Source organism: Chanodichthys erythropterus, chromosome 24 (assembly GCF_024489055.1).
Source record: "Chanodichthys erythropterus isolate Z2021 chromosome 24, ASM2448905v1, whole genome shotgun sequence".
Taxonomy (NCBI): domain Eukaryota; kingdom Metazoa; phylum Chordata; class Actinopteri; order Cypriniformes; family Xenocyprididae; genus Chanodichthys; species Chanodichthys erythropterus.
Genome location: NC_090244.1, coordinates 12,209,522 through 12,229,721, shown reverse-complemented (window position 1 = coordinate 12,229,721; position 20,200 = coordinate 12,209,522). Strand labels below are relative to the sequence as shown.

The following is a 20,200-nucleotide window of genomic DNA, read 5'->3' as shown; positions in this document are numbered from 1 at the left end:
CTTGCTAGAATGAAGAAAATTTGAAGCTGACTTGTTTATGGTGAATAATGAAGAAACTGAACAGGTCCCAAGAGATCCATATTGGACAAAAGTTAAACAGAATGTGAATTTGAAATCAAAATTGACCCCATCTACTTTATGTATCATATGTGTGTATATAAAATCCACTCTGATTTTATAATTTAATTTTATATACCATCCATAAGTTCAAGGAACCTTAAAAGCAATTAACTACAATTACAGAAAAAATGAATATTTCATTTTCTCATCACGAAATAAATGCTTCAACCGAAACCATCTCTCTCTAAGAAGAGGGTAATAAAGCACAGTCAACAAAATATGAATATTACATTAAATCTGCTAATCTCTCAGGCATGCGTGCCAACAATCTGCCATGCACATAACACCCAGCCCCGCTAGACTCGCTGCCGCACGAACACGCACACACACATCTTCTAGGTCTAACACAGTCGGGCAGAAGAGAGCGTGGATGCGCTGCCCAAGCTGCCTATGGGCACACTGAATCATACATGATTCTGGAGCTGTGAGTGTGCTTAGCTTCCTTGCATGCATCTCTGTCTGTCTCTGCCAGGTTTAAATGCTCGTGTATTCACTACATTTGCTTTTCCAAATAATTATTTCCCCAGCCCTGCTCTCTGCAGGCTCATTTCCCTTTAATCGTGCCACTCAGGAGAGATAACAAACGGCAGAATACATTTGTATTCTGGCTAATAAGCACGGAGGCTAATAGAGAAAGAGCAAGAGAAGGAGAAACAAAGAGAGTGAGAGGAAAAAGAGGAGAAGCCACATTGCAACCATTTCAAGGATCGGTGCTCTTTACTCTGTCGCATTGTCCCACGTACGACATAAAGGCATATTTACGATCCCACGGCCTGCAGAGAGTGGTTAAGTAAGCCTGGAGATGTGGGAGATGCGGGGTGGTGGGTTTTAATGACCTTGAAGGGCCGCTTTTGCGACCAGCCTGTCGTGCAAGCTGAACGCTGATAAATTTCCTACCATCTTTCATTTGCATTTTTATGCAAGATGAGAAAAGGACCTTGGGAGGTTTTGCTCTTTGTGAAGAAAGAAAGAAATTTCTCTGAAGCATCGAGGACAAAAGAAAACACTAAAAAATTAATTTGAAGAATCAAGTGCTTTAAATCTGGTGCACACTATACGATTTGATCTGTCCTTTATGTTTTTTGCTTGTACGATATGACTCCAGTGAGATCTTGCATGATGGTCTTATGTCTGCATATACAATATACATATTAGTTAGGACTTTGGACTCAAATAGACAGCACTGACTGGGTCATTTGTGTTACATAACAATATCTATCACCAAATATTAATGAAATATAAACCCAAACAAGCCATTATGGTAATTTCTTTTCAAAGAAATTTTGTGGACTGCTCATTCTTCAGAATAAACTTCAGGTAATTCTGGTCATCACAATGTGACGGGAATAATTCAATATTTTAGAGATGCACCAATTTAAAAAATCTGGCCTATTCAATAACCATTAATTATTTATCCATATATTGTCCGGCTCCTAAGTTAGCATCACATGCATGCTTCGTGCTGCTCACGTGTACAGTGTCGGTCAATGCTGAGTCGGCGCTCCTACGTAGAACCTGGAAGCGCTGAACGTAAACAGCGTGGGACTTCCCTTCCTGGACTACACACTCTGCTTTAGCCAGTTCGCCGTAAGAACTACGCTCGACGGTGAGACTTTACATTCTCTCCTCTGGATCGGGGCAAATTACTATCATCCTGTAGACCTCCCAGACACTACAGGACTTAACTGGAGGGAGGCCATCATCGGGTGTCTGGATCCAGACCACAGCCAGACCCAGAGCACAGCCCACCACCACCCCTCACCAAGGAGACGATGACGGCAGAGCCCCCCACAGACAGAAAGCTTCTGCCCGCCGTAAAACAGAGCATGTGATGACAGTGCCAACTAACGCCACAGAGCCAAAGCCCCAATGTAAGTCTGATCAGGGGTGTGTGCCGGCAACCATCGTTCCAGTAGGAGTCCTGGTGGAGCATGACTCAGAGGACTTGTTAATTGATTGGGACTCTGAAGTGTCACTTCCAACCCTGAACCATCATCATCAGAACAATCATCACCGTTGGTTCTAGCCAGCATAGAGCCTGTATCATCACCCTGCAAAAAACACAGAATTGTCATTGATCCCTCCCAGCCTCCCACTCTCACCTCCACTGCAGAGCTCAGACAGTCCTTCAGCCCTGCCTTAGCTGGTTTCCTGCAGCCCTTCGCCTTTCTCTGTGAAGCTTCAGGCCGTGCACTCACCAGCATTGCCCAAGTGTGAGGATCCTCCAGCTCCGCATCCGGCCACTGATCCCTTTGCTCCACCTTGGCCCGTTGACCTGTCGGCTCTGCCTTGGCTCCACCAGAGACCCTCGGCCATATGGCTCCACCAGGCTCCCTCGTTCCCTCGGTTCAACCTCAGTCAGCCGTCACCCTGCCTGCGCTGTTGACTTAAGAGCCAACCGCGGTGCTCTGTCTCTTTACCCCTTCGGCTCCAGTGGGCTCTGCCCTCCCTCCGGCTCCGTCTTGGTCCTTGGTTGCACCGGCTCCGCCTCAGCACTCTGGTTCCTTCTAGGAAGCTTGTCGCTGCAGTTTTGCCTTGGTCTCCAGTGCAAGCGGTGTCTTTTGGTCCCAACGGCTTTCCGTCTGTGCCATGGGCTCCCCTAACAACGGCTTCATCTTCGTTAGCTGTCCCCTGGATGTCATCTGCCAAGTCACTCTCATGGCTCCTCCCTCCATCGACTCTGCCGTGGGCTATTGTCCTGGCTGCGCTCTGCATCACCACCACTTGGCCACACCTCCCATCATCTCCTCCATGGCCGACTCGGCCTGTTCTGTCTGCTCTCATCAGCCCTTCGTCGGCTCCTCATCCACCTCCAACGCCCCCACCTTTCCTCTCTCACTGCATCTGTTATGGCGCGGGGTCGCACCTTCTGGGAGGGGGTGTACTGTCACAGATATTCAGTTGTTTTTGTCTTAGTTTCATTTTCATGGACTCTTAGTTTGATTTCATTTGTTCTTGTTGTCCTTTGTTTAGTTTCCCACCACTTATTAGTTACTATGGAGATTCATTAATAATCACAGGTGTTTGTCATTATTTCCCTCATTTGCTTTGTATTTAAGTTGCAGCCCTTTCGGTGTTCATTTGTCCAGTCACATTTGTGTATAGTGTTTGCTTCACTCTGTGAATTACTATTAAAGACTTTATTTTGTTCTAATTCTTATTCTTCCTCAATGTATTCCTCATTGCATATATAATATATGTTTTTTTACACAAAATTATGACAAATCATACAATGTGCACCAGGCATATGTTGGCATTGGTGATTTTTGTGTGCCACGTCTCTCTTCCTTGATTTAGATTCTATAAATATACGTCAAAAGAACCATGTCTTTGTTCTTAAGGACACAGTGTACTTTGTTCTTCCCTCCACGGTTATCAATGTCTCTGCTGCGTCTTAAAGTCAAGAGCTCAATCCGCTCACTAGTAATTATATGTCATACTTGAGGTGTACTTGATTTTTCAGCGGAAGGAGATAAGAAATGCAACTCAAATAGAACTTTGTGGTCATATCAGGTGGGAAGGCTTTTCAAATATTTATGACGTTCAGGCTTTAAAGCCTCTAATGTTCTATAGAGAGTTGAGCGATATACTATCATACTAGCTTATTCCATTTGGTATGCCTAAAAATATGCACATTCTTCCACAGCGCTTCTTTGTTCTATAATTAAAGCACTCACCTGAGATGCATCTCCGTCGACTGGGGTCTTTTTGAGGCCGTACCATCTTGTAACGCCGCCACCCTGTCTTGTGTGAGGGGGGCGTCCCGTACCGGGAGGGACAAGACAAGTGTTTCTTTGGTGACAGTGAGAGCCTCCTCACCTGTCTGGCCCATGTGCTGCTTGGCGTAGTCGAAACCCTGCACGGGCTGGACAGGGAATGATGCGCCGTGATTGGACAGTGAAGAAAAAAGTAAGAGTTACACAATGCAGCATCCAGCATTTCATTTCAATCAGCAAAGGAATGCCGGCCATCCTAATTTATTCATGGGCTGAAAGTACTTTGAGTCTAACTATATTTTATGGAGCCCGCATACGATGCATCAAGTTGCCATGGGATATTTAATATGGAAGAGCTATGGAGCCCCTCGTTTTAATGAATTATGGATCAATCTCCTGCAGAACAGGGCGTACGGAGGCAGGGTGCCTTTTGGATCTTTTGGAAAAAGGTGTATGTATGTGTCACAGGTTATTGGTGTTATGATGTACGTTGGGAAAATGTGTGATTATTTATTATTAATTCAATTAATAATTCATGGGATGCAGCACTTTGCACATGCTGCTGTCACATCTACAAGATCCTTTAGTGAGGTGTATAATTTCCACACTATGAGAGTTATCAAATAGAAATGCAAAAATAATAATTAAGAATGCACAATATTCACATTCTGACTGGTGTGGCAAACTGATAATTATTTTCATGTTATGGCTAATAAACAATAAATACCAATATTAAAATTGTATACAATATTGTTATAAAAAAAAACAAGAAGAAACAAACAGTCATTCTAAATGCTTCAAGTGCATCATAACATTTCAAATTAATATTTTGAAAATTAATATTTAATTTCAAGATTTGGTAAAGATTACATTTAACATTTATATATTTTGATAATATCATATATATAGTATAAAATTGGTATTATATATAAAATTGATTAAAATCGATTAAATTGTGCTTAATCACATCTAACAAAATATTATATATATACATATACATATATACAAATGCTCATGTTAGATGCGCTGAATCACGATTAATCGATTTTGCGATTAATCGATTATAGTGTGTATATAAAATCGATTAATCGTGATTAATCGCATCTAACATATATATATATATATATATATATATATATATATATATATATATATATATATATATATATATATATATATATATATGTATAAACTTTTACGTTAGATGCGATTAATCACGATTAATCGATTTTACCATAATTTCTTTTCAGTTTAACGCATTAAAAATATTTAATGCAGTTAACACAGCATCCGTTTTTCCATTATAATTTGATTAATGTTACATTATATGATCACGCTCTTATTCATGCAAATGCTTTTAAACCATTCAAATGCCACAAGACAAAGGAGAATGCACTGTCTGTAAAAGATGGTCAGAAAGACGTGCACCAGTATCAAGTTCTCTTTCGCGCTTGAACAAACAATAACACAGAATTATGCCCAAATATCAGTTTTGTCGAGTATCCTCATAAGAGCAGTCTTAGATGAGTTATATAACATCTTAAGTTAACTTGTGAGAAAATGAGATGCGCGTCAGATCCACGTCATGCACAGATACAGATAAATAAAAGAAAATATTGGTAGGTAAATAAAAATCTAATATTGGTAGGTACCGATTTTAGATGCATACCTATCTAAAATGTGTTGAAAATGATCATCTTCCTGGATGTTCTATAGTGGAAGTTGACCTTCAATGAGGTCATATACACTCAAATATAATTCACATGCTCAGCTGAACTACATATAATTCACTTGTGCTTCATCCGATTGTATTTGAGAGGAGCCAGACGTGGATCGCGACAGTCCACAAACCCCTTATATAAATCTTATTTTAATCCAAGTTGATTTAAGGGTAGAGCCTTGCACAGGATGTCAGCTGATCTTCTTCACAAATACGTGCTATTGTGCAAATAAGCAGGGAAAACACATAAGGACTGTTCAAACACATCGACATGTAGAAGCAAAGAGCATGCAAGCAGACACACATGCAATTGATCACGTCTGAGCCTGACCAATCATCAGTGCCGGTATCTGTGTCCTTATGTGACTTTATTCTCATTTACACACACCTCCTCTAATTCCCCTGTGCTAACACGGGAAGCTCTTGCGTGAAACCGGAACGCTTTATACACTGATCCACAAATTACCGTGCATAAGCAAAATCATGTTCCTGAAAGGACATCTTAATTGGACGGAGCAAGGAATGTTTTCAGATCAGAGAACATGGCTAAGAGGGAGTACGATCAAAGAGACGATTATCATAATTACAATTGATTTGCATATTGTTTTAATCCATTACTAAAAACAATACAGTTATACTACAGGGATATATCACCTAAAAATGAAAATACCATCATGCTCATATTCCATGCCCATATGACTTTTCCAGAAGCTTTATCCAGAATGTCGAAGCTGTTCTTTTACTTACAATGATAGTGGAAGGTGACACAAAAACCACCATAAAATCATCATATAAGTTGTTTATATGAATTGTGCATTACATTCCAAGTCTTCTGAAGCCATTTGATAACTTAGTGTGAGGCACAGACTGATTTTAAGTTTTGGTCACCATTCACTTTCATTGTACAGAAAGAGCAGCTTAGACATTCTGCTAAACTTCTCTTTTTGACTTCTATGGAAGTCGTAGGCTGCATTTATTTGATCACAAATATGGTAAAACAGTAATATTGTGAAATATTATTACAATTTCAAACAACTGTTTTCTATTTCAAAATTGTTGAAAACAGCATACGATGTGAAAATGTGATACATTTTTAGGATTCTTTAAAGAATATAAAGTTCGACGGAACAGCGTTTATTTGGAATAGAACATTATAAATGTCTTTACGCTCACTTTTGATAAATGTAATACATCCTTGCTGAATATATATTTTTTTTTTCTTTGAAGTTTGTCTCCAAATTTTTGAATGTATACAATATTCACATTTGCTATAAATACATCCCTCTACATATGCACATATAGATCCTTTAGCTCATTCCTGTTGGGTCATTTAATGTTTCCCGTTTTAGATGAAAAAGTCCTGGTAATCTATTTAAACTTCACCTAATTATTCATAAATGTAACCTTGGAGTATCTCTCAGCTTGGGGTGGCCTAATTCATTACCCTGCATTTGGTCTGTATCTATTTAAAAGCCTCATAATCCAACCAAAACAAAGAAATCATAATTACAGTAATACTGTGGTAATACTTCAAATCCACCCCATTCTGTTATTAGTCATCGCCCTGCAATCTCAAATGAAGGAACAAGAGAGGAGATATTTGTGCTGTACAGATCAAAGATATCCTCGATGCACTAGATCTTACTGAAGAGTTCATCGATTACGCGGAGGATGGATAACCTTCTGTTTCCCCTTCCCCCTGCAAACTGATTTCCCACAAGCACAGTCAACAATAAGAATGTCTGGACTATAAACATGCAGCCAAGCACGATGAACAAGCCAGAAATACCTGGTGGTGATAACTCCCATCTCTTCGATATGAGGTCTGGACGGGAAAAGTAGTGAAGACACAATTGGAAGGATATTTTGGGGACGTTAAAGTGAAATGTGTCATTCCAATGTTTTAAACAGCATGTCTCGTGTGTGGTGCCAAAACAAAATGTTTGAGGAACAAACCACCATTTTAAAAATGTATGTCTAGCACCATATTCAGATATATGATAAAAACAAAGGTATTTTGTGAAGGAAAGCAGGATATTTTGAGCCTGTTAGTAGTCATGAGATGATATCATCAGTATGACATCACAACGGGTCTCATTCCCTCATTTAAAATAATGAATTAATGATATCGTATTTTATATATATATATATATATATATATATATATATATATAATTATTATATAGTATTAATATCCTCATTAATACTGAGAATAAAGACAAACTCGCACACAAATCAGACAGAAGGTTTTGCGCATAAGTACACAAAGTTGTTATCAGCCAATATTACAGATTTTTAATATATAAATATACTTTAGTAATGTAAAATATATTTGATTTTATATATAAATATATACAATTAATAAATGCAATATATATAATTGATAATCAATGATTGAATTAACAAAATGAATAAATTGTTATATACTGAAAATAAAATATAAAAATATTTACATTAAAAATAATTAAAATATACAAAAATTCTATTAAATTATGTATAAAATAATATATTTTATTTTATATATAAAATATATGCAATCAATATAATTAATGATAAATAATCAATTATTTAATTAACAAAATTAATAAATTGTTATATATTGAAAATAAAATATAAAATATTTACATTAAAAATAATTAAAGTACACAAAAATTCCATTAAATTATGTATAAAATAATATATTTTATTTTATATATAAAATATATGCAATCAATATAATAATAATAATCAATGATTTATTTACAAAATTAATAAATTGTTATATATTGAAAATAATATATAAAAACACATTAAAAATAATTAAAATATACAAAGATTCGATTAAATTGTGTATAAAATAATATATTTTATATTATATATTTATATAACTACAAATTAATAAACTGTTAAATCTAGAAAATAAAAGATAAAAATATTTACATTAAAAAATTACATATACATATATGAAATTGATTGTTATATTTACACACACACATATAATAACATTAAACATTAAAACTATTTAATATTTTTTATTTAAAACAATTGTTGTAGTATTTAGTGTTTTATTTTTAATCTATTTAAAAAAAAATAGTACAGAATTTTAATAATCAACCATTCATCAGTTATCAGCCATAAAATGAAAACAATGATCAGCTTCTCCGTGTCAGTCAGAATTTGAAAATTGGTGTATCCCTATTGCAATTATAAGTGAATGAGACCCATTGTCACTTATAAAGTCATATTAATATTAAATGGATTTATTAATATGATGCTGACATAACCGGCCCCGTTTTGACAAGACAGTGGTGATTTGAAGAGTCGTGCTCTGGAAGAGCCTACCTTAGTGCGGGGATGGAAATTGCGAAACGCACTGGTCTTGAAGACGGTTCGGTTTCTCCTGCATATGATAGCAACCGCCATGACCACCACGACCATCACCAGCGATACGGGTATCAGGACGGCCAGTATCCAGAGGTTACTAGGCAGACTCTTCACCACCGCTGTTTACACACAAACACCAACACAGACATACATTGGAAATCAATAGACTCATTCACAATGTTTGCACATGATTTCCGCCACTTGTGTCTTCAGCACACTCTCTTACAGTAATCCAACTCCCCTCTGTCTCCTACTGTCTATGGTTAGCTCCTAATGAGCTGAATCTGTCTTTCGGCTGTAGCTCTTATCTGGGAGATTAAACCCCCACTGTTGGGTCTGATTGTGTTTTATTCATACAAAACTGGGGCTTTGCTCTTCTCCGCCAGATAAACTGGGCTTGATGCCCCAGTTGAGAGCTCAGTAAACTTGTGTAAACTCTCTACACCCAAATCCCCTGCGGTTTCTCTAGTGTAGAGTGAGATAGCTATAGACCTCATTTGGAAAAATAAGTCAGCATTATCATCCTCGCCCTTATCAAGTCAAAGTAGAGTTTCACTGATAAATCATTTTTGTTGGCTGTTCTTGCATTAATGTAAGAATATTTTCACATTTTCTGTCATAAGTGTGAGTGGTGCAAAATTTGATGCTAAGATGCAAGCTGGGTACTTATTTGGCAAGATATTCTGTTTTCTAGAAATGTCTTGGGTCCCTGTATAAAAGTAACTATAAAAGCCCAAAGTATACTTCAATTTTGATGTGAATATGTACAGCCAAACATATAGCCTTTCAAAATCTACCCCATTCGATACAGTGCGCGAAAAGAGGTGGTCACCACATGCACACTAGAAAGTTGAATTCTTATCCAGTGTATGCGCTATTTCTCTCCAGAAGTTATGACTGATAAAAAAAAAACGTCTTTGCACTTGTTGAAAAGGGTTAGTTCACCCAAAAATGAAAATTCTGTCATTTATTACTTACCCTCATGCCGTTCCACACCCGTAAGACCTTCGTCTTAGATTTCAAAACACTACTTCAGGAAGATTTGGAGCACAAATGAATCAGTGTATCGAATCTGCTGTTCAGAGCGCCAAAGTCACGTGATTTCAGCCGTTGGCAGTTTGACATGCGATCTGAATCATGATTCGATACACTGATTCATTTGTGCTCTGAAGCTTCATGAAGCAGTGTTTTGAAATCGGCCATCACTATATAAGTCGTAATTTTGTTTTTTTTTGGCGCACCAAAAATATTCTCGTTGCTTTATAATATTAATATTGAACCACTGTACTCACATGAACTGATTTAAATATGTTTTCAGTACACTAATGGATCTTGAGAGAGGAAGCCATCGGATTTCAACAAAAATATCTTAATTTGTGTTCCGAAGATTAACGAAGGTCTTACGGGTGTGGAACGTCATGAGGGTGAGTAATAAATGACAGAATTTTCATTTTTGGTTGAACTAACCCTTTAAATTTAAATTTTATCTCTAAACTCCCTTGTCAAGGTAGGCATCTATTGTTGTTGCCGTCTCTGGTAGTTTGTTTCTGTTATTCTGTAGTTTCTGTTTTTTTGTGTGTGTGTGTCCACAAGTGTCACCACCTTGTGGACAAACAATCAGGTTGCACACATACTATACTGATGACGAAATTTACATTATGCATACTGTACGCATACCCTAGCATCCCCACACAAACCGAAGTATACTTTAGTCTATGGGGTTTATTCTGCTTATTTTGAAGGTGCAATGTGTACATTTTAGGAGGATCTATTGACAAAAATGCAATATAATATACATAACTGTGTTTTCAGTGGTGTATAAAGACTTTACATAATGAACCGTTATGTTTTTAATTACCTTAGAATGAGCCATTCTACACCGCGGGTCATGTTAAGTCGCCATTTTGCGCCAGCATGTTTCTACAGTAGCCCTAAACAGACAAATTGCTCTACAGAGCACGTTTGCTTGACTGGCTACTCTCTGCTGTCTCAGAAGATGACATCTTTGTCCTGTGTTGGCCACCGTAGCTTCTGTAACCCCTCCTTTTCAAACCACCCGCTCTAAGCAGGACTTAAACCCGAGTCTGTCGGCATAGGAGTTGGGCACTCTAAGAGGCTAAAGGAGGAGGCTAAAGATCGTAGTCTGTAGCGTCAGTCGCTAAAGCGTCTCTTGAGATCATGGGAGTGAAGTTTACACGCACTGCTCTTACCGGTCTACATCCATTACACTTCTCTATGTTGCAATTTGCAACCTCACTTCTAGATGCCGCTAAAATTTACACACTGCACCCTTAATTGCCTGGCAGTAGAAAATTTTGTTTTTACAAAAATTCACACAGTTTGAAATATCTCTGTTGTCAGTACGCTACTAAGTTACACACCAAAGTTTAATAGTTATGATTAGGGGTTTGTTCAAATTATTAATCTTAAGTATGAGCATTAGCAAACATCATTAAAGGTGCGATCGAACATTTTTTTACAAGATGTAATATAAGTCTAAGGTGTCCCCTGAATGTGTCTGTGAAGTTTCAGCTCAAAATACCTCATAGTTTTGTTTTTTTTTTTATATATATTTTTAACAATAATAATTGTTTGATTATTTGTTGCATAATTTGAAATGTGCCGATTCAGGCTGTGGCCCCTTTAATTGCTCGCGCTCTCCACCCCCTCCCGACCGCTCGACTCTATCACTGCATAAACAAAGTTCACACAGCTAATATAACCCTCAAAATGGATCTTTACAAAGTGTTCCTCATGCATGCTGCATGCATGCGTCGGATTATGTGAGTATTGTATTTATTTGGATGTTTACATTTGATTCTGAATGAGTTTGAGGCTATGCTCCGTGGCTAACAGCTAATGCTACACTGTTGGAGAGATTTATAAAGAATGAAGTTTTGTTTATGAATTATACAGACTGCAAGTGTTTAAAAATGAAAATAGCGACGGCCCTCTCGTCTCCGTGAATACAGTAAGAAACGATGGTAACTTTAACCACATTTAACAGTACATTAGCAACATGCTAACGAAACATTTAGAAAGACAATTTACAAATATTACTAAAAATATCATGATATCATGGATCATGTCAGTTATTATTGCTCCTTCTGCCATTTTTCGCTATTGTTCTTGCTTGCCTACCTAGTCTGATGATTCAGCTGTGCACAGATCCAGACGTTAATACTAGCTGCCCTTGTGTAATGCCTTGATCATGGGCTGGCATATGCAAATATTGGGGGTGTACATATTAATGATCCTGACTGTTACGTAACAGTCGGTGTTATGTTGAGATTGGCCTGTTTTTCGGAGGTCTTTTAAACAAATGAGATTTATATAAGAAGGAGGAAACAATGGAGTTTGAAATTCACTGGATGTCATTTCCATGTACTGAACTCTTGTTATTCAACTATGCCAAGATAAATTCAATTTTTTATTCTAGGGCACCTTTAATGTAAACTATAATGTACTGGTCATTTTTGACACTTCAGACATATAGTTATAGATATGATGTACAGTAAACACTCACAAAATCCTAGGTTTTCCTGCATATAAAAAGAAACTAATTGATGGTTTGAAAAGAAGTTGGGCTAGATGAGTGAAATATATACATACGCTCTGCTTGAATCTGAACGAAGTATCCCAGAGTGAGAGCCATGGTCTGAGAGTCCACTGTGTTGAGGGTCTTGGCCGCAGTAGTGCCAGTTATGGGAGAACCATCTACTTGTACGTAGTAGGTCATTTCAGCTGGGTTTTTAGGACCAGGCAGTCGTCGGATACTGACCATCTGGTATGAGGAAAACACTTTAAGTTCATGTTTAATGTTTCCCATGCAAACGTCAGCAACTAGCCTCAATCTAAACGGCCAAACTTTATACTTTTTTCACTTAATTCCATATAAAACATTAGTAAATTTTCATGCACCAAAACAGACATCTATATGCAAATTACCTCATTTATGATTGGCTAAACTCTTTTCTTGCAAAATGAGTAACATAATTCCCATCCACCTTTTAAAAAACATCATTAACACGTCATTAACATGTTTTGCTAATTGGTTGCAGTTTGTTTTGGGGTGGGATTTTCACATTCTAGAGCATTTTATTGGACAAAAACCTGTGTAGTGCAGGATGAGTCGTCGATATATTTGGTCCGTTTTCTCAAGACAAGAAAAAACTCTAAATTACAAACAAAGAAAAAATTGACGTCACACCTGGACGGTGTAATCGCCTACAGTCGTGGCTCTCCTGAAGCGGAGTCCATGTCGACTGGCAACCAGAAAGAGCTCCGCCAGCCGCTGCTCCATTAGACTTGCAAAGCTCTGATAACTCCCTTCAAGAGAAGAGCTGTCAACATCCTGAATTACTGGAGAGAGAGAGAGAGAGAGAGAGAGAGAGAGATGAAGCAAGTTAAAAAAGAAAACTTACCTTTCTTACACTTTGAATCTAAAAAACTTCAATTACTATAGAGATGACCTTGGTAAAATGATTCATTCCCCTGACAGTGATAAAAAGGGGAGAACGGATAAAAGTGGGGGAGGAAGAGCTAGCAAAGGCAACAGAGAGAACATTGGGTTCGAGAACTTAAAGCTAGAAATAGCTTTTTCTGATCAAATGTGATCTCTCCAAATCAGTTGATGGGGGACGCTAAATAATACATCAATAGCTCTGAGTTTAAAAGGAGGGAGCTAGACTTACTCACATAACACATGCTGGCAAATAGCTGTCTGGGTGCTAGTTAGCACCTGAAATGTTAAGGTAATTACCTGTGATTACCCAGTAATCTCGGGTTGCTACTGAAGTGTTAAGATTGTGGTACTCTAGAGCTGTGAAAGGAGTTAAAGACAGATGGATGTTTACTGGAAAACCATTCTGGGAAAAAAAAGACAATTCTGTCATCATTTAGACATTTACTCAACCTTATGTTATATTGGTAATAATAAATGTGAATTTAATGTTATCATATCAGTCTTATATGTAAAATAAGATGATAAATTAAAGTCAAATGATCACTGAACACCATATATACTTGAGATAATATGTTACTGAGAGCCTATATATATATATATATATATATAATGTCAGCTTCTCAAAAGTGTTTCATATCAACTACCCATCTAAAAAAGGAGAATGTTATGCATCCTTGTAAAATGTCTTCTGGACCAAGCAAAACTGAAGATCTCTGCCTTAAGGAAAACAAACTCATGGATTCAAACAGAAATAAACATGAACTACCGTTTCGTGCGGCAAGTTAATGTAACATCAAGTGGTAAACACAAGCTGGAACTTACGCTCAGCGATGATCAGAGGGGGGAAGAAGAGAAAGTAGCCCACCAGTTCGGCAGTGAGCTGATTAAGGAGACCGCTGGACACAGTACCGTTCAACGGAGTGCTACCGTTCCACACCACATACACCAGAGTGACTGCCAATGAATTCCCAGTTTGATATGTGTTTAGAATCTGTCCAAAAACACAAAGAAACTATAAATCCAAATCTAACAGAAGGACAGCATTATCAGACCTCTGAAGATAAGCCATTTATCAAACTTTGTGTTCAAGTTCAAATACCTCAACAGAAAGAGTCCCATAAGAATCCTCCACTTTTTCCTGCGCCTCAGCAAATACATTTTCCAATCGTTGTTCCATCATTTGGATGAACACGCAAGACTTGATATCATCCGCTGGCCCAACAAACCTGAGAACTATATGGAGGGGGGAAAAAAGACCAGTTTCCCTTCTAGTTACCTTCTGAGTAAAATGCAGTTTAACAAACAATAAATGGATGTTGGCTTAATGAAACAGTTAACGCAAAAATGACAATTCTATCATAAATTACTCACTCTCATGTTATTTCAAACCCGTAAGACTTTTGTACATCTTCGAAACATAAATGAAGATCTTTTTGATGAAATCTGAGAGATGTCTATCTCTCCTTTGACAGATACGCAACTGACACTTTGGCACTTCAAAAAGTTTATAAAGAGATCATAAAAATAATCCATATGAATTGAGTGGTTTCAAAGACTATAGAATAATACTAGATGCGTCACTTGTATTGTTTTGAATGGGAGAAAGTGCAATGCGCAATATGGCGGTATAAGTCCCGCCTTCTAGATAAGAGCCAATCGGGGATTGGTAAAGTCATCGCGTCACTGCAGTGGCCGTTAGAAGCTCCGGTTCCTATAGAAACAGTCAGACACGCACTTCCTATAGAGACATGCACTTAGGTCTAGATCATTAGCTTGATCCAGCCTGAATAATACAGTTTTTTGTCATGATTCGAGCGTTTAGAAACAAAATTTATGAGACAGTTGTTGTCAGATTTCATTGGTGATTTCAAATAAGAAATTTAAAGGTGCCCTAGAATTAAAAATTGAATTTATCTTGGCATAGTTGAATAACAAGAGTTCAGTACATGGAAATGACATACAGTGAGTCTCAAACTCCATTGTTTCCGCCTTCTTATATAAATCTAATTTGTTTAAAAGACCTCTGAAGAACAGGCAAATCTCAAAATAACATCGACTGTTACGTAACAGTCGGGATCATTAATATGTACGCCCCCAATATTTGCATATGCCAGCTCATGTTCCAAACATTATGAAAGGCATTAGACAAGGGCAGCCAATAACGTCTGGATCTGCGCACAACTGAATCATCAGACTAGGTAAGCAAGCAAGAACAATAGCGAAAAATGGCAGATGGAGCAATAATAACTGACATGATCCATGATTACATGATATTTTTAGTGATATTTGTAAATTGTCTTTCTAAATGTTTCATTCTTTATAAATCTCTCCAACAGTGTAGCATTAGCTGTTAGCCACAGAGCACAGCCTCAAATTCCTTCAGAATCAAATGTAAACAATATAACAGTATACAATACTCACATAATCCGACGCATGCATGCAGTATGAATGATGAACACTTTGTAAAGATTCATTTTGAGGGTTATATTAGCTGTGTAAACTTTGTTTATGCACTGTTGAAGGCAAGCGCAAGCTCCGTGGGTGGAGAGCACGAGATTTAAAGGGGCTGCAACCCCGAATTGACGCATTTCTAATTATGCCCCAAAAATAGGGAGTTAAAAAAATGAATAAAAAAAAATCTATGGGGTATTTTGAGCTGAAACTTATATTACATCTTGTAAAAAAAAAAACATTCGATGGCACCTTTAATCAAAAGCTTGGCAAACAGCTTTGGAGAATTTGATATTTCCCCATTCAAAGAGATAGGAGCTGCATTTGCATGCCCGAGAATCGTTTCAAAGATGGCCGCAGAGTGAAATGACTTGTCTTAAAGGGACTTTAGCAGTTTAGTCCAAATTTTCTGAATAGACTCGATCACTTTATATGATGAACACGTTGAATTTAGGCTTTTATTCACATATAAACATTGTGAATAAACATGTTTGCTTGACAAGTGCGAGAGTAATGAGGTTAATTCTCGTTTCATCTTCCGCAAGAGGTTTGTTCTCACACGCCAAGCGCTCAATTCATATGGATTAGTTTTACGATCTCTTTAGGAACTTTTTGAAGCATCAAAGTGTCAGTCTCGTAGCTGTCTATGGAGGGACAGAAAGCTCTCAGATTTCATCAAAAAGATCTTCATTTGTGTTTCGAAGATGAACGAAGTCTTACGAGTTTGGAACGACATGAGGGTGAGTAATTAATGACAGAATTTTCATTTTTGGATGAACTAACCTTTTAAGACTAGTTGAGTTGACATGTCCATGTAGTGTGAAAAGAGTTAAACGAAGAGGCTTATATATAAAAACTGTGCCTATTTAAAATGGTTCATCACACTGAACGACAGAACATTTCCTGTCCCAACGAACTCAAAATGGAAAAGAATCTCACCCGTTTTGAGCTGCAGGTGGATGCCAAGGCTGGAGAGCCAAGGAGCCACTGGATTGGGGACGGCCAACACCACAGGAACATACTCTCTGATGTCATTCAAAAGCTTGTCAAAGCCATAGGAAGCTAAGGTCTCCATTACAACAGAGACCACCAACACAGTCTTTCCTCTCGAGACGTAGTAGCCCACAGTCACATTAGAAGGTGTGCAGATATCTCTTTCCAACTAGAGAGAACACAGGTAATGTAAAATGACATGAATAGCTTGTATGAAGCATGTATTCATGTGGACAGTGAAAATTTAAAATGTGTATGAATGTATGAAAAGTGTATACAATGTCAATATTTTATGAGTTTTAGCTGTTTACATATGCCTCTCTGAATTCATATAATAGTGCTATATTCACACAAATGCTCTTACTGGCTTTGTTTATTAAGCGCTTGAGGCAAATGCTAATACAAATCCCACACGAATAAATTTCATTATATTGAGCCAAGCTGACTGACCATCTCTCTCTTTTTACTCCAACATAAACACACTCTCTCTCTCTGTGTTTGTGTGTAGATAGTGATTGTGTCGTCTCCTGCTGATCACCTCCAGGGTCTGTAATGATACAGAACCTCTGATCTGATGGACAGTTGAGGAGGAGGAGAAAGAGGAGGAAAACATCACACAGAGAGCAAAACAGACATATATAGAGAAAGATCTTCAAGAGAACAGATTGAGTCACTCAGTACAGAGCATAATAGACACAGATGGTTGCCCTTCAAATGCTAATAACAACCTATTCAGTGGTCATTCGTCATTAAAGGGACAGTACACCCAAAAAATAAGAATTCATCATCCTCATGTCATAACAAACCCATATGACTAGCACTTAGAGTCATACAGATTTGGAATGACACAAGGCTGATTAAACGATGAAAGAATGTCACTTTTTGGTTGAACTGTTCCTTTAAATACTCTATTTAGTTGGCTGCGCTCCCTTCAGTGTATCGTCTCTGCTGTTACCATGATATTGATTCTTTATTTGCAGCATATGAGGTACCAGCGCTGTGCTATTTATGAATGTGCAGTTCTGACAGACAGACATGCGAATGCTCCTTAGGCTTCAAACCAAGTGTTTCATAAGACGGTCCTTTCTCTGTGCTTGAAAAACAGGGAGATGTTCAACACAATCTCACTCAATGAGCTGCACACTGATCATACACAGGAAACACCTCCCACGCAACCTCCCACCACACTGTCCTCTGTTAAACTACAATTCCCATGATGCAACTGTGATAAGATCCAAGTTGACTGTGGTCAAAGCACTTATCTTGTTGCTGCTGAATATTCTACTGTATAAGGCATATTTTACTGTGTTTCCAATGGCAACAAACTATTCTGATTTGTTATTTTCATTATTTATTTTGCATTTCTCATTTCATGTTGTACTTGCAGTGGAAGAGAAAGAAAAGGGTTTTGATTAAGCATACTACTGTACAACATGAAATACTTTTTTTATATATACATATATCCGTGATGCCAATTGACAAAATAAATATGAAATGTGATGAGGTTACTGGCCACTTTATTAGGTACACCTGTTCAACTGCTCGTTATGCAAATATCTAAACAGCCAATCACATGGCAGAAACTCAATGCATTTAGGCATGTAGTAGACATGGTCAAGATGATCTGCTGAAGTTCAAAATGAGCATCAGAATGGGGAAGAAAAGTGATTTCTGTGACTTTGAATGTGGCATGGTTGTTGGTGTCAGATAGGCTTTCAGATGTTCTGTAAATCAAATAACCCTGAAAACTATGTATCATGGTTTCCACAAAAAAATATTCAATATTGATAATAATTTGAAATGTTTCTTGAGCAGTAAATCATCATATTAGAATGATTTCTGAAGGATCATGTGACACTGAGGACTGGAGTAATGATGCTGAAAATTCAGCTTTGCCATCACAGGAATAAATGACATTTTAAAATATATTATAATAGAAAACAGTTATTGTAAATTGTAATAATATTTCCCAATATTACTATTTTTAATGTGTTTTTGATCAAATAAATGCAGCCTAGGTGAGCATAAGAGACTTCTTTCAAAAACATTAGCGATCCCATACTTTTGAACTTTTGATAAAAGATGTTTTCCTTATTATTAACTAACAATGCAAAACTACCAACCTGAACCTGGATGTTGCTGTCGTTGAATGCTTTCTGAAGTGCCTGTGTGAAACCTTTAGACAGGTTCTGTCTCATTCCAGCTTCTAGGCGATTTCGTCGCATCTGGATGGACAGCACTGAGGGAAGAAATGATACAACACGTGAAAATCATGATTTTCTAAGCATATCAAAGCAGTCCAGATCCCGAGGGACACGATCATGCCTGTGAACATGTCTGTTTACAGTGAACATATGTTGGTTTCACTGCAGTGCATATGCTGTCACTGTAGAATGTCGGCGAGGAGGAGTAAAATTATGGCATAATATAATTTGCATAATACAGCCCTTTACAAGATACGTACACTAGTACATTGGTTTTGTCATTTGGCTCTGTTGTAATGAGCTGAGCATAATTTAAATGTCAAAATCTTTTTTTTTTTCATTTTACTGCATGTTTATTCATTTTTCCATAGCTGTTTATTATTTGTTTTTAATTAAAATTAAAATCTAATTGCAAACACTAAAATATTTTAAGCTATCTCAGTGCGCTTACATGCACAAAACACTGCCAATTAAAAGAAAATCAGGTCATTTTAAAATCCTTTTGTAAAGATTTACATGTGCATTAATAATTCATTTTTATTTTAATAAATCATATTTTTTTAAATTATTTATTATATAAATAATTATATATATAAATTAATTATTTATTATATTATTATATAATTATTATATAATTATTATTTATGAGAAAACAAACAATCACTAGAGGGATATACAAAAAGTACACTTAAATTTATTTAAAATTTACACAAAAATTATATTATTAATTAAAGTATTAAGTCAGTTGAACTAAAAAAAATCTATTTTTATACCTTTGACATGGATAAATCCTATATATGAAACTGTTAATGAAGCAAAATAAAATTAAAAAAATTATTAGATAACACCCAAACAAATCCATACATAATTTTTATATAAACTTTTAATATATAATAAAAAATAAAATAATTTTCATGCCATATCACAGAACAGAATAGTTTAAAGTATATTGACAATAAATAAATCACAGTAAAAGATCTTTTATGATTTTTTTGTAAGAGTTTAATATTCAATTGGAAATCTAAATGTTTTTTCCTAATGAGAACTTTTTAAAAACATCATTAAAGAACTTTCTGAATAAATTCTTTATGTTTTTAGTAATTAATAAAATAATTAATACATTTTTTTCTCTCCAATCTCAATGTGAACTAACACATTGCACAGTAAA

At 36.7% G+C, this 20,200-nt stretch overlaps 1 protein-coding gene across 1 annotated transcript in view; it reads right to left on the bottom strand.

The window, feature by feature from the left end:
• Window positions 1-20,200, bottom strand: part of kiaa1549la (KIAA1549-like a) — a 71,890-nt gene that overhangs the window by 12,339 nt on the left and 39,351 nt on the right. Inside the window, exons 4-13 of the mRNA XM_067379942.1 lie at window positions 18,952-19,067; window positions 16,775-16,997; window positions 14,484-14,617; window positions 14,207-14,375; window positions 13,682-13,741; window positions 13,130-13,281; window positions 12,532-12,703; window positions 8,878-9,038; window positions 7,346-7,381; window positions 3,798-3,985 (exon numbers count right to left, since the gene is read on the bottom strand). Of these exons, the coding sequence (XP_067236043.1) occupies window positions 3,798-3,985; window positions 7,346-7,381; window positions 8,878-9,038; window positions 12,532-12,703; window positions 13,130-13,281; window positions 13,682-13,741; window positions 14,207-14,375; window positions 14,484-14,617; window positions 16,775-16,997; window positions 18,952-19,067 (1,411 nt within the window). The remainder of the gene's footprint in view (window positions 1-3,797; window positions 3,986-7,345; window positions 7,382-8,877; window positions 9,039-12,531; window positions 12,704-13,129; window positions 13,282-13,681; window positions 13,742-14,206; window positions 14,376-14,483; window positions 14,618-16,774; window positions 16,998-18,951; window positions 19,068-20,200) is intronic.